Raw genomic sequence first — 15,167 nt, 5'->3', positions numbered from 1 at the left:
TAACTCGACGAGTAACAAAGATAAGCCAAGTCAAGTGAATAATAGGAAATACAAGCAATCTTCTGTCTTTTGATTAGGGATGAGGTTGCCAAAATACATGCTTTCTACCTTTTCCAACGTGCAAAAGGTTCCGTTTGATCCTAACAACCTGAACTCCTGTGCGGTTAGGTGCGCCCTATACCACGTAGTTCTTGGTATTGACTGCAGCAGTCAATACCAAGAACCAACCATTGTGTGTGCGTATGTATGGGATGGATCTCTTGAAACTTTCATTAGTGGAGTGTCTTGTGTGTAAGGACTAAATCATCCTTTCTCCCGATTACTTATTTATCTTATCAACTCATCACATTCTCCTTTTGTTTGGCAGAAGTAATAATTACTCGGTGTTATGGCATTGCTGTTGTAGTGTACTTCATTATTGTACAAAAATAATTTAATAATAGATTTTATGCAATTTCCGATTTCTGCTTTTCTAGAGCTTTATGTCCAGATTTATTTATTGACAAGGCTATTGACCTTTTCTTTTGATAGTTTGTGGGAGTTTCTTTACTATTTATCTGGGATGAGATGAGCAAGCTTTTTACAACATGCATACATATTTGGAGGATGGCTGCGTTGAAGATGAAAGGTTAACTTGTCCTACATATTTGGTGTGGAGAGGAGTGAAGCAAGAGCAGGAGACTTTGGTTAGTAAAGTTAAACTGAATTTAATTTTGTCAGCTCCTGCTGCATGTAATAAAGTGGAGAGAGAAGAGAGATTTTGATTATTCTCCTGGAGAAGACCTCGTTCTGGTCTAGTTGGTTGTTTGATGACCGTTTTCTGTCCTTCACTTTGTTTGTCACTACTCAAGAAATGATGGGAGGACAAGATGAAACGCTCCACACGGAGGAACGGGATTGTTCTACAGTCGGGCTGTCAGTTCTTCTTTTATCAATAGTTTACATAGTCTCGGAAAGTTGCCAACAAAAGCCATCTCATGTTCCACGACGACGAGGAATAATCAATAATCTTGGTTAGGTCTTGTTTGCGTAAAATATTTGTATTAAATCCTTAAGTTACACTTGGGATCAATTGGAGTGAAAAAATGGGGTCATTTCTTGTATGTAGGTGTCGTTAATGGATTAAATTATGAAACCTGGGATGAGTGAATTACATATCTCGCCATGAGAGCGGTGCACTCAGTGTTTTACTTTCCTGACTTCCGAGCTACGTAGATAACATGAACACATGAAATGAAAACAAAGTGATGAACAGTCGAGATTTTCAGTCTCTCTCGTGTCTTAGCATTGATTGCAGCTTTATTCAATTATAAACCGAAAATATTTTTGCCGAAATTCCACACCGACGTAGTTATTTGGTTGTAGTTTAATGTTAGACGTCAACGCCCGTTTCAACATTTCAATCATGAACTCCAAATATTGCGTCCTTACGTGTGAATCATTTCGAGGAAGGGTGATATAAGTATTTTGTGTTTATTTTGGGATAATTGAACGGAATAAATAGGTATATCACTGAATTTTGTTTTCATTTCACCACTCACTCACATGACCCGATAAATGCTTTCTTCATTCCATCACGACGACTGCTTCCCGGAAGAATGGCTGATACATAAGTACGGAAATTCTTCTTATAGGATTACATAGCACAGGCACGTATAGCCTTTGTACATCCCTTCTTCCTCCGAGCTTGAGTCCGTAAATGTGGAGGAGCTTGACTTGAAGCGCACTTTACTTCCCTCAACCTAAAACCTTCAAGTCCCTCTTGTTCTCGTTAGACAGGACAAATGGTAAAAGTGAACTGCACATTTACTCCGACTTACACTTGCTCCACTTCACTTACTCCTTGGCTGGCCGCGTACCAAAACTCGCCCAGTCATGTCCTAATATTAGGTGGTGTAGCATATCTGTCCAAAGTGCAATGTATTTCGTAGACGTTGTCTTATCTGGTGAAAGCAGAAGTCTCTCTTCAGAAACACTTTCGAGTGGAAACTGGAGATGAGTGTGTATCTTCTCAAAGATGGACGAGGGAAGGAAGGCCAGTGGTCTTCGTTAGCCTGCTGAATACATGGATTTGGCAAATGCACAGCTGGCATGAAATGAGCAATAAAAAATAATCAATTTTGAAGAGCATAAATATATACAAAGATTTAGATTACGATTTTTTTGTCCTAGTACATGTACAATTATTACATCCATAACATTGTCTTCACCTTAATTAATTCGTATTTGCTAAATGACATTTTTAAGCAGTAAAAAAGTCAACGTTGTCAATTTAGCAAAGTTGCAGAACGAGGTAAAAGTTTTGGAGAAAACGGTGGCCCGTGTAACAATGTGTGTATGTAGTGAAAGTGGGAAGCAGCACTTCATAACACAACCAACACCATTTCTCCAGTAACACACTTATGTACGTGCATACATATCAGTAGCACATAGGCTCGCACTAACTGACACGCCATAACTTAGGTGGTTAGCCGCGTTCAATACATGGTGTGCTTATGGCTTTCTTATCCAGTGTGGGTTAAGATGGCTATAAATATCGAAAGCAATATGGCAACGAGCTGGAGCTAAGAACATAAATGTGAGTAATGTTGAGTAAAAGCTAATCAGCCTTCGGTATCCCCATGTACACACGTCGTCCTCCCTCCACTCTTGTCTTTCTCCTCGCGTGGTTGGTGTGGACTTTGCCGAGTGGTAGTTATCGGATCGAGTTATGATTGTATCGCTTTCGTTATAAAGGACGTAAAGTTAACGGTACATTAGTTTAAGGGGTGCTTAAGCAGATCGTAAAACCAGTTGGAGAAAGGTATGCGTGTATTTATGAATGTACATTTGTAGCCCTGGCCTGGATCACTGAAATTTGCAGAGCTGAGTTCATTAATATCCTGCAGAGACATAGTCACAACCAACTTTCATTTCAGACATGGTCATAACACGTATGTATCTCCTCATCGTGTGCGATATTATTTTCTATGGCATTTTTTTGCGAACGAAAATGTGGGTCCTTTAAGTAATTTAAAAACTGAAATGCTAACTATATGAATTTTCCTTAATTTGCAGTGATAGGGCACGTCTCGGACGGATCCAATCCTCTGACCAAGAAAGACGCCGGGATCACGTCGATAGCCAAGAGTGATGTCTATTCTAAATCCGTCCCTCCAAATACGAGCACATCATCTTCAGCCACCACTCCCATCGAGCTGAGGGACTCACAGTTCACAAAGCTCGTCCCTTTCAACAACAATGGCAGCCATCTCTCAGCCAACAGCACCTTCAACGTGGACCCCGAAGTGGAAGAAGCTGCCAAAATCCTAGAATTGCAGAGACAGGTGGGTTCAATTACAAATCTCATTTTCAGTGGTAGTTCAATGTCTTTAAAAACATGCATTAAAATTATGAGAAACTGTTGTTCAGTTTCGCGTGAATCGTCAATTGTTAAAAGAACATCAAATCCGTAATCCTAAATAATTCCTTTTCGGAGTAAACCACAAAAAATTAAGGCCGACACGAAATGAAAATATTCTTAAATTTTCAGGGGCTTCCTTGGATTGACAAGGCTGCTTCGCCTAATGTGACTGCCCTTTTAGGGAAAACGGCTTATCTTAATTGCAGAGTTAAGAACCTGGCTGATAAGACTGTAAGTAAAAGATATTTTTCTAGGATTTATTCGGTTTATGACATAATATTTGACAACTTTTGAAGTACTATTAATGTCTACCCTATCTCAATCATCACAAAATCATCAAACTAAAAAAATTCTACAAAAGAAGCAGTTACTACCATGTAGTAGACATTCAGCATAATTATACTCTAACGAAGAGTAGAATGTCTCGTAATTAGACTGTAGAGTAAAAAGTAAAGTTTTTGTTAGTTAATAACTCATGTACGTAACGCAGTGCTGTAGGCAGTAGTGAAAGTTGTTATATAAACAGCCAATTTGGTCGGTTGGTCGGTTGGGTAGTGTAGTGGGGCTGATTTGTGACGAGAAGAATCGAAGAGTTTTCATCTTGTTTCACATCGTTGATTTTCCCAGAAGATATTTGTTGTTCCCATTTTTCCAAACACATAAACTTTATGTTTATCCAGCAAAGAGAAAGCAGAATTTGCAACAGATATTACAATCATGCTGCTCCAATATTTCATCACCCTTAATTTCTCATTTCTCTGTGGATGATACACAAGTATAACTATGATTTGCCTAATTAGTACCTGAAGAAATAATAATAACTCGAGTATAGCTAAACACACAAACGATAGAAACAAGTATTTGGAAAAATTGTGAAATTATGTAAAACCATTATATTTACAAATAAGGGCTAAGCCCACAGGAGAGTGGGACCCAAAAGTAAATTTTCTTATTAATGGGAACTTTGCATGCCACAATGCCATTGACATTTGAAATCAGTTGTTAAGTTGGATTGAGAGGTTTGTCGTGTATGTAATTGATATTTTTGAAATTGTTTTTGTCCACTTTTGCTCACCAAATTATCACTGCAGTGGCAACTATCAATGGTTACCAACTTTTGGGTCAACTATTTGCCATTCGCGTATGTACAATTACTTGAAAAGCACCAACACTATTATTAATTTTGAATCAGGGAGGAACTCATGTAAAACAAGTTTTAACTTTGAAGCTAATAAATAGTTGGGCAGGGATTGGTTAACCAAGCATGACTGCTGCTCACCCACATCATGTTGCAGCCTCTCCCGTAATGCTTTGATCTTCTCATCCGTCTACTTTACCTCTGCAATCAGGCACTGCTCAGTTCATCTTCTCCTTCCTGATTTTAATCTTACACAACCTAAACTTTTCTCTCGGTCAAAAATAAGGAGGTAAATTAATGTGTATTCCATAACCTGGATGTGTATGAAACTCAATCAATGTCAAAAGTCAAGGAAGAAAATCAATTTTGCTCATTCTCTCCTCATACTTGGTTCGTTTTGTTTGTTTGCCGAGTTTTTGTATCAGTTTGCTACATTTAATAAATTAGAAAGACATGCATCGACGAAGCCCAAGGAAGCTGGGCTTGCGGAGTTTTGCGAAGTGAAGAAGGAGAGCGAAATGGAGCATCTCTCTGGAGACCACTTTTGGATGGGTTGGTTAGATGGATGATGTTTATGATAATAATCCATTCTAATGTATTATGCAATACCTGAATCCCTTTATTGTGCTCATGTTTGTGTGTGCTATATTGTGTTACAGCACGATGAAACTAGAAGCACAGGCAAAGTTATTTATTTTTCCACAGGTTTCTACATATCTGTCAGCGTACAGGTATCCGTTCTTTAAATTGCAAATATTTGACTTTCTCCCAAAAACATATTACGTCAAGTTAAGACGCATGTATAATCTAAACATGAGTTATCCCCAAAATTATTCACTATACATATAGTCCATCACCTGTGTGCTGTGCAGTATAAAATAAAAAGTTGTCCACAACGACGACATTAAAATTATTACTCATTCGACGTGAATGTTTAAATGTTTGAATTGTCGTCTTATTAGAGTCAAAGTTGGTGAAGCGAGAGTCAAACTCATGTTTATGGAAATCAGAGGCAGGAGCAGTGGGGGTGGTGCCAGTTCGTTACGTATGCGTTGGCATGAGTTCTCAAAAATGCTGAGTGAGCCTTACGCCATCCGCGACTTCTTTGTCTCATCTCGCTATGTGCCTGCCTATGCAATAAGCTTCTGGTTGGGTGAACTGGTTGATCCCACCGCTGCCCATCTGACAAGACCTTAACCGACTGCGACTATGCAGCATTCAAGGCGAGTTACTGTCAACTGTCTCTCTGATTAAAATGAACTTTTACTTCTCGTACTGCAGGCCCAGATGCCACGTGCGTGTCACTTCTCTCTCTCTCAAGTGTCAACATCCTCGAGTTAATCAACATTTGCACGCAGAATTTATGTGCATCCTTCCATCTCGTTTCTGGAAATGCTTCATTTAAAATATAATTATATACTTTCAATGATCAGAGATATGATTTTTAAGTAACGATGATCTTCAATATATGTACTTAATCATAACTGAGAAGTAAACTTGTCCCTTTGAAACTCATTCCAATAATAGTTAGATATACTTGAAAAAGTTGCTTTCACTGCCTGTAAAATTAAATTAAAGAGTAGGCATACTGAGAAAAATTGGAAGTGTTATTTCTTAAAAAACAGTTCCTCGGCTGCCTCTATGAACTTAAGCCCACCACAGAAAATGTTAATTTGTTGTAACGAAGGCAGGGAAGGCAATGGGAAAGGGAGGGTGGAATTATGGGAGGTCTGACATTTTGAAAATAAACGTCTACAAAGTGTGCCAAGAAATCCCATTCTTTTCCTATGCAACCAGTTTATGGGTTTCCAAATGATGTAAAGTTCAATGTCTATCTTGTACGTGCATGGCTCCGCAATTCTTGATGATGAAGTTGATAAGAACGAGTCTTCAATGTCAATGAACAAATTCGTTTCAAGTTTGCCTTCTTTCATCCAAGTTGAGTGAAGACATTCATCGTTTGCTTTGCTCTGCTCCACTTTATTGGACGTGATACTTGATACTTTCTCCTTAATCGATCTCATTACAGTGAGTCAGCATTTGTTGGACTCAAAATCTTCCTCGAGTTCCCCTTCGACAGAAACTGGAGAGGAATTAGAGTTTCCAGCCCAACACGACTCAGGAACTACAATCCATTCCTGCACACATCCAGTGTATGACTACAAAGAAGAATTACAAAATTAAGCCTAATTTCGGATAAGTCTGAATCGACCACTCCCTTTCTCCAAGCTCATTTGGGATTGTGATTTCGCATCGCATTAATTTTGTCCTTTTAATTTGTCTTTTAATTTATCTTGGTCCTTGTCTCCTCGCTAACATGGAACATGGAAGCGACGTTCCGTTCAAAAAGCCAGATTCTTCCACCCATAATAGCTGGAGAAAGTTCCCTATTTGAGAAGACAGCTCAGTAATCTAGTCAGAGGTTGATACGCTAAGCTCAATGCAGAAAACTTATTAGCAACGTAACACGTGTTTAGATTTTGTCAAAAGATTCTTATTCCGGTCTATTTATTACATGTTCAGTTCCATTGGATTTTCAGACACGTCAACCAACATTAAGATTTTGCATGCACAAAATATTTATAAGCAGTAAGGTATCTATCTATCTACGTGCAGACTACTAAATATATAAATAAATAGTCATTGCCAAAGTCCACGTCGGTTGCAGTGGGCCAAGAAGAAAGGCTGATGCCGAATATAAAAAACACGTGTCAAAGTAATTTATCAGCCGTCTCACAGAACTAATTTCTTGGTAATGAGTCAGTCAAGCGTGGGGAAGGAAATTGCTCTTTATTTGCTGCACAGAGCTGGGACTCGCCTTCCTAAGATAAATTAGTAATTAGTACACGACTCATTACTTTGGATAAATAATCATTTAACCATATTACTTGCCTGCTGTTTGTCCTGCTTTGATCCACGTCTCGATTTAGTTTAGACGAAACATTGCAGAATTTCTTACAGCACAATGCTCCTCACTTTCTCCAGCTTTCTCCTGCCCTTCAATTTTGCTAAGAACTAGCTCAAGTATAAACATTTATGAAAGGAGCTACATACATCCTTGTGAAATAGAAATATTGAACTGTTTTGGACTGCTTTTAAGGGAAGAAGAAACCGAGCATATTTTATAATTAATTATAATATAGATATTAATTACTGGGTGAACACTTTGTGCTGTACAACTCAACCACGCATTGTTGGAGAAGCCCTTCATTTCATCACTCGATCAACTTCAATCATGAGACTCATAATTGATAATGCCTTATTCCATATGTGCCATGTCATGCCAACTTAATGGATTCTCTTCCGAATAATGACGCTTAACAGGCGATACAACACAGAATAACCTATGCGCGTCTACCCAATCAGGATAAGGTTTCCTTGCAGGAAGTTATAATGCGCTTATACAAGTCTGATCCTAGTTCTGAGTTTGGTTCTGGATTGTAATTGATGGATACTTGACATGCGGTGAAAGCAAATAACAAACATGAATCAGAGAAAATAGATAAACCCATTACGAACAAAGACGAGCGGAAATTGAGAGAGGGAAATGAATACTTTTTCTGCCACGGAAGAGAAAAAATAATATGACATCTTGGAATAATAATAGCACAAATACTTGATGGATGGATTGTTGTTGTTGTCGTGGCTGTCGTCATTTCCAGGATGAAACCATTGACCCTCTGGCAGTTCTGCAAACATGTTGTTGGTTTAGTGAAAACCAATGTTTGACTTTTAGATCACGACTTCATGCTTGTTCAACGTGGATTGGTCGAACATTTTGTTGGTCTGTAAAAATAGTGGGGTTTGGTATGAAATAAATGACCTAGATTGGATTTCGCAGATAAGGGCATAGATTGGGGCTCGTCAGAATGGTTAAATAAGTTGACTATTCTGCTGTGCCCTTTGTTGTCGTGTGAAAGAAGGAAGTTTGTTTAGCGGAGGTGTCGTGCATGCATATATCCTCGTGAGCAGAGTCGTGCTTTGTTGTCGTGGTGGTGGTGGTTTGGGTGAAAGTCGGAGCCAATTGATTTGGATTGGCCACAAGAGGAGGAGGAAGTGTGAAAGGGTAGAATGCATGTGTGTGGCATGGCCTATATGCTCCTGCTGCCTGCTGTGTCGCCTTCTTTTCCTCAGACGAAATCGATCTCCTTGAACTACTGATTGATTGAAAGATCCGGATTCCAGAATTCCTCAAGTTCAGTTGAAAGAGAAAATTGGGACAGCGAAAGTCAACAGTGGGAAAGTAAGTTGATGATGGAAATTCTTCTTAGGTCCTTAGAGCATCAATATATTAACCGTATTGTTAGATTCACACTCTATACACTTACTACACACACTCCATTCACAAGGTAACACCAATTTCCTTCCCTTCATGGACAATATGTAGGTATGTATAGTCATTTCTTATTTGCTGATTTTTTTCATACATTAATTTCTCGCGTGAATGGATTTTTGCTTTCTCTTTGAATAAGTAACATCCGATACACCAGTATTCATGTGTTACAAATTATCAATGTCATGAAATATTCAAGCACGAAGATGCTACCCCTTCATCATTTTCTCCTTCTTTGCTGATTATCTGCAGACGACAAATTCGCTCGCGGTAGAAAGCGACTGACACATCGGTGAATCATTCCGTTCCAAATGGTGTACACAAACACAGCGTATGTATCTACACGATAACTACTTGATTAAGTTGGTACTAATAATCATCCATAAAACTGAGCATCATTCCGCAGTTTTACTCCCCGTAACCCCGCAACCTTTGCTCAGTTATATAACACTTTTTTTGCAACAAAATACAGTTATCCTCTGCACGAGGCGAGCAGCGTGCTTCCTTCAACTTGACTAAATCCTGGAGGTTTTTCACGTCCTGCGAAATACCTCCTCTTCCTCCTCCATTGAATTACAATTGGATTGGATTGGTTTGGGGTTGCGCGTCCTTCTTTCACTCGTGGCGAGAGCGGAACGGCTGGAGTGTGATTTGATGTTTTCTCACACTTCTCCGGAAAACCTACACAGTTTCATGCATCCGCCACCACACGTACCTCGGAAGAAGGAATACAACACCAGCATCACAACGCCAGCACGGGACCTCATCTTTCCGCAAAAGGCTGTTTGATCCTAAGGAATAGAGAAAGCCCGGCCGAGTGGACAGTTCAAACCCACACATGGACAGCCTGGCTAATAGAATTTGATTGCATGGTCTCTCCTTCATCAGCCCAACTCAGCAGAATTACTTCTTGCCCGGCTGATATCCATCATGACATTTTATTTTCAACGTAACACTTGGCCTGTGTATACGTAGGCGCATTAGGTGGCTGTGTATCTAGTTTGGTTGGAGCCTGTGCTGATATTCGATGTATACCTGCGCCCATTACGGCTCCCATCTCAGCAATGAACATTACGTACAGTGTGAAATGGGAATGATAAATTCAATTGTAGTTTTTGCCAACAAATCTTCTTTTCTCGCATCCGCTGTATCGGCCGAGTTATTGGTTGGCTGGATCCAATGAAATAGATTGCGAGAAATATTGCCAAGATCTGAAATGCGATTGGAAAGAATATTTGAAGCAGATGCAATGCAGATATGATTTTCCATTTTATTTCTGACGAGAGGACTGAGATCCAGAGTGTGCGGTTCCATGGTGGAGAGAATTACAAAATGCCCATGAATTGCGGCTCATTGTTAGGTAGAGGCGGAGGAGGAGGAATGAAATGGTTTCCCTGCAGATAAGCCGCACTTTGTCGAAATGGAGTATTCGATGGATAATTCGATTACCATCTTTCTCTTTTGGTTGTCTACCTTGCCTCATGTATCACTGCATGTGACAAGTCTTGCTTTTGGCTGGCTGGCTGCTGGTTACATTACCGTGTTGCTCGAGTGCTCGGTGGGCCAAAGTGAATGTAAAACAGGGATTTGTTTCTGTACTGACAGCTTTATGCACGTATTTATATTGGCATAATTTGCTTAAAAGGCCGTCAATATTTATTCAGATTGAAATAATATAAAGTTTAAAGTGGGAGTACAACCAAATTTTCCATGAGTCCATGCACAGGAAAAGGACTCGATCTGACGTGAGGAGAGCGTGGGAAGAGGAAAGTGGAGGAAGTTATCAGTTTTGTGAACAAGTTTGATTTAACATTGGACTTTTCAGTCGGAGGTTAGAACTCCCAAAGGTTGCAAGAACCAAAAACTTTGGCAATATCGATTTAACACTTGTCTTTCCTAGCCGCAAAAGTTTGCTCAAATCAAAAATTCAAATTTGAGCAGCGTTCACTTTCAGCCGTTACAAAGTTTACGCTTTTTTCCACATGAACTACACTCATATGATGACCGGGGAGGCGAAAGTAAAACTTTTTGTATCGTTAAAAGCGTAATTATCATTTTATTTTCATTGGGGAGATGAAATTTTGAAAAATTATTCATTATAAATATTCCAGTGCTTATTTTTTGCCCTAAATTTGGATAAGGAGAAGAAAATTTAATTATTTTTGTTAAAAGTTCAAATTAGTGTTTTTCAATTAATTTATTGCATGAAATGTTTAATTCAACAGAGTTAAGTATGACTTGTCTTTCCATTATTTTCGCATGTAATATGTATGTATTGTGAAATTTGTCCATAATTCACACTGTTGAGACTGACAGTGCAACTCTTAAAAGCAGGGTATTCCGACCTGGGTTTTAATGGGTTGGGTTTTATTGGGTTTTAATGGGTTTTAATGGGTTGTAAATGAATAAAACCCACTGGGTTTTACCATGTTAAGTGGGTTTTATTTGGGTTTTAATGGGTTTTATTGGGTTTTAATTGAGTTTTACCTTAAAACTAAATTCTAAAAGTTAAATACATCTCCTATACGTTAGAAGACGTTATCTCAATTCATTCTAAAGCAGTTTATTTCATTACTATTCTAGTATATTATAATTCGGAACAAATCAACAATTGACTCCATCCTTTAGCATCACAGAATTCAAGTGTTATAAAACAAAAATAATTTGAGAATAGATACAAATTCCGAATTATTTTTGTTAAGTTATTACTTAAAACTAATAAAACCCATTAAAACCCAAATAAAACCCAATTAACATGGTAAAACCCATTAAAACCCATGGGTTTTATAATTCTTGATTAAAACCCTGGGTTTTTCCGAACCCTGCTTAAAAGGTCAGCTCATGAAGTATACGATGTTTTTGGCTGCAGGGAACCAGCTATGCACTTCAATGGCTGTCATAAATGTGGCAAATGAGTATTTTATTTGACAGACAAGGGTCAAAAGATGTCGAGAGTCTGACTGTCTCCTTCGACCCACCCGGAGATTCTTTCTCCCCGATCCAACTCATTAAATCGACCTGCATGTCCTCCTCTCCAGCCGTGATAAGCTGACGTGACATGGCGTAACAAGACGCACGGTGGGCGAAAGACAATAGGAATTTGTAACTAGGATGACGATCGTGCAGCGTTCCCCTAACGACTAAAAGACCAGTCCACGAAATTTTTCAGCAATGCTGAGATCGGGGATTCGGAATTGCTAAACAATTTTAGCAATCTGACTCGGCAACCGCAACGACGATATAAGCGAGAACTGATATAATGCGACAGTGCACATAAATCCTCAAACTTATTGGAAACGAGCTGCCATTCACAGATAACGCATTATTGTACCTTCCATACATTGTCCTAACATTAATCTTCAATTACGTAAAGTTGATTAGCTCCTAGTAAGTAAGATTAGTGCCATGAGTTACGTATGGAAATGGCGCTTACATACGTATGGATGAGCTTAAATTAAATCTCGGAGCAGAGCCTTCAATACATTTTGTATGTTGAATACTCTAGAATTGTCGAGGAAAGGTGAATAAGTAGGTTTTAAAACTGGGAAAGGAATAAAACTGTGTTGGAATGGAAACGCTGGTTATTTTCCTCGTGGGAATGTTTATTACATGAAAGTCAGTGACAAAGGAGAGTTTTATAATCACGTCTAAAACTTTTAGTATTTCGTAAAAATTACGACCGTGTGTTACAAATTACGCATTTCATTCACTTTCTCGCCCCTGGTGGACTGTGCAATATAACTTCAACGTTGATCATAATAATCTCCCTACGACACGCGTCAGCCTGGTCTTGGTTTCACTTTGTCTATTCTGGTGGAGAAAGTTATGAAGCCCAATAGGACGTTGTCCTCCACTACAAACCGGCAGTTCGTGACGTTCATAATTTTGAATGCACTTCATGTGCACAAATATCTTACAGAAGCTTTCCATTATCTATTTTAACTAAACTCATTAATCTCTTCGTCATCCCTGCATGTCGCACACACATCTTGTGTTGATACGGTGTGGAGCCTTGTCGTGGGAGAGCCTACCCGCAGGAGTGAGGAGTGCGTCGCCGTTCATGATATGCGAGCATGGGCAGCCATCCATGGAGGGAATGACACCAACTCCCTGAAATTAACGAGTTTTGCTTTAATTATTAGTACAACGAACCACTTGGCTTGGTATCTTCTTGTGGATGCTTGATTCAGCTTTTCCCTGGATCATCACAGAGCTGATGTTGGTGGGCTTGTAATTTTATGAATTTCATGCAAACACTAATTCAAACTTGTGCTCATCTCATCACTTCTCGCAATGCCATCTGATGCTCGGAGAAAGGCTGTGGGAAAGAGTGCCAGGCAGGCAGCTAGCCAGCCAGCAGCGATGAATGCAATGCACCACTTCTGCCTGAGAAAGTTTGCAGCGTGCCTCCATGTTTTATGTATGACGAAATGAAGTTTTGTATGAATAGTGAGATTCGTTGTCTCTGTTGTGCTCTCACTTTTAATAATATGAGAGCACAAGCAGCGGAACTGGAATCTCTCAAGTTGAGGGTGGGTGGGATCATGGCATGTAGCCGTATGTGCATGTAAGCACAATGTTATGTACATATGTACGATGGTAGCTTCTCCGCTCCACCATACATAGAACAGAATGTGTCCACTATTCGGAATGATGTTGATGTTGATGATGACTTCACTTTACCGATTACATGCATCGTTTGTTTCGTAACTTCCATCCATTACCCACCCTCCCAGAGAGGAGTTGTTCAAGCCAAAATTCCAGTTGCATTCGATCCTACCCTTTCCACAGAGAAAGTGAATGCTCTGAGCATTTTTTTGAATGGATCAATGTCACAAACGAGTATGTAGCTGTTCAGGCTGCGGCATGCATACCTCATTCGTGAAATGAAACCAGGCAGAAATTGCTGGCTTAGAATAATTATGACCTGAAGTGATTTTTTTTTACAAAGTATTACTTTTCAAAGCAAATTTTTTCACTCTGTATGTATCTTTATATCTTTAACTTTGCGACTACAGTAATGCATACATTAATATGCTAAGTGGCATATATTTTTCTGATTAAATCCAAGAAACTGTATGGGAACTGTAGTTACGTGAGTTAGAGTACTTACAACTCAAAATTGGTTAAGATGAGAGAGAGAGGAAACTATATATGAGTTTCGTAACTAAATGGGTCTACGAAACAATGCTACCGTTATGAAAGAATGGCACAGATATTTGTAGAGAGAATCGCCGAGTATATCTTCTCAAATGCCTTGAAAATCAGCTTTATTTGTGTAACAGCGATGGAAATGGAAAGAATCACATTTAATGCATCGTAATTTAATATTTAAACAATGTGACTACGGTAACTGTTCTGTTGAGGCGTTTGTGTCAATTATTTCTCATATACTTTTCAGCAAGAAGACCTGGAAATGACTCAATGTTGATTGTATGGTTCTCATGTTACTACATTCTCATGTATGGTTTACATCGGTTCGATAGTCGCCCTTTCCTTCCTGTGACTGCATTTCTTGTATCTTTTCTGTAAAATGGGAAGAGCCAGCCCACGCAGGTCTTGTTAAATTTTGGTCAAGACCTTTCTGCTCAACTTTTTCCGGATGGCCTATGTATATGTATATGGCATCTTTTTGGCCCGTTTCTTGCCATTCCCATTCCACAATTTGCTCATTCGATGTCGTAATTCAAGGTGCTCATTTGATTGGAAAATTGGGAATGGGATACGTTTCATGAATTCAAAGTGGTTGATTTCGCACTAAACTGTTTCACTTGTTTCTTCTTGAAACCAGACCATCTACACATTCAGTATTTATTGAATCTCTGAGTTTACCCAAACCCAACGGACAAGTCGGTGTGCGTATTTGGAGCCACAACTTTTTCCAAGAAATAAAGGGAGGCTATTAAAGTCGTAAATAGAATTGTAGTTTATGATAAAAACAGCCAGAATGCTGCGAATAAGCATTTTATAAGGGATTTAAACATTTCCCGCGTTAATCTGTATTTCTAATTCAACTACTTACGATTAGTTTATTCAACTTCCGCTATCAATATTTATTTATGTAGTTTAGGTAAACTATGTACAAGCATTCTTCGTGCTAAGTAATTGTATTCTGTGTAATTTACTTATACTGCTAAGTTTTCTGACCTAATAATTATGAGATTATAACGCTGGATACAGTTCACAATAGTGTTTCACTTTCTTGTAGTTTATCACTAACTAAAAAACTAATAAAACATGATAATGTAGATTCACTGTACATGTGAATATAGGAATGTGCATATTTCCTTACT

At 38.9% G+C, this 15,167-nt stretch overlaps 1 protein-coding gene across 1 annotated transcript in view; it reads left to right on the top strand.

The window, feature by feature from the left end:
• The window catches only part of LOC110843643 (zwei Ig domain protein zig-8), a 98,228-nt gene that overhangs the window by 29,023 nt on the left and 54,038 nt on the right, over positions 1-15,167 (top strand). Inside the window, exons 2-3 of the mRNA XM_022089638.2 lie at positions 3,058-3,326; positions 3,533-3,634. Of these exons, the coding sequence (XP_021945330.1) occupies positions 3,058-3,326; positions 3,533-3,634 (371 nt within the window). The remainder of the gene's footprint in view (positions 1-3,057; positions 3,327-3,532; positions 3,635-15,167) is intronic.

Source organism: Folsomia candida, unplaced genomic scaffold, assembly GCF_002217175.1.
Source record: "Folsomia candida strain VU population unplaced genomic scaffold, ASM221717v1 Fcan01_Sc001, whole genome shotgun sequence".
NCBI classification, from domain to species: domain Eukaryota; kingdom Metazoa; phylum Arthropoda; class Collembola; order Entomobryomorpha; family Isotomidae; genus Folsomia; species Folsomia candida.
This window is presented reverse-complemented; position numbering and strand designations above follow the sequence as displayed.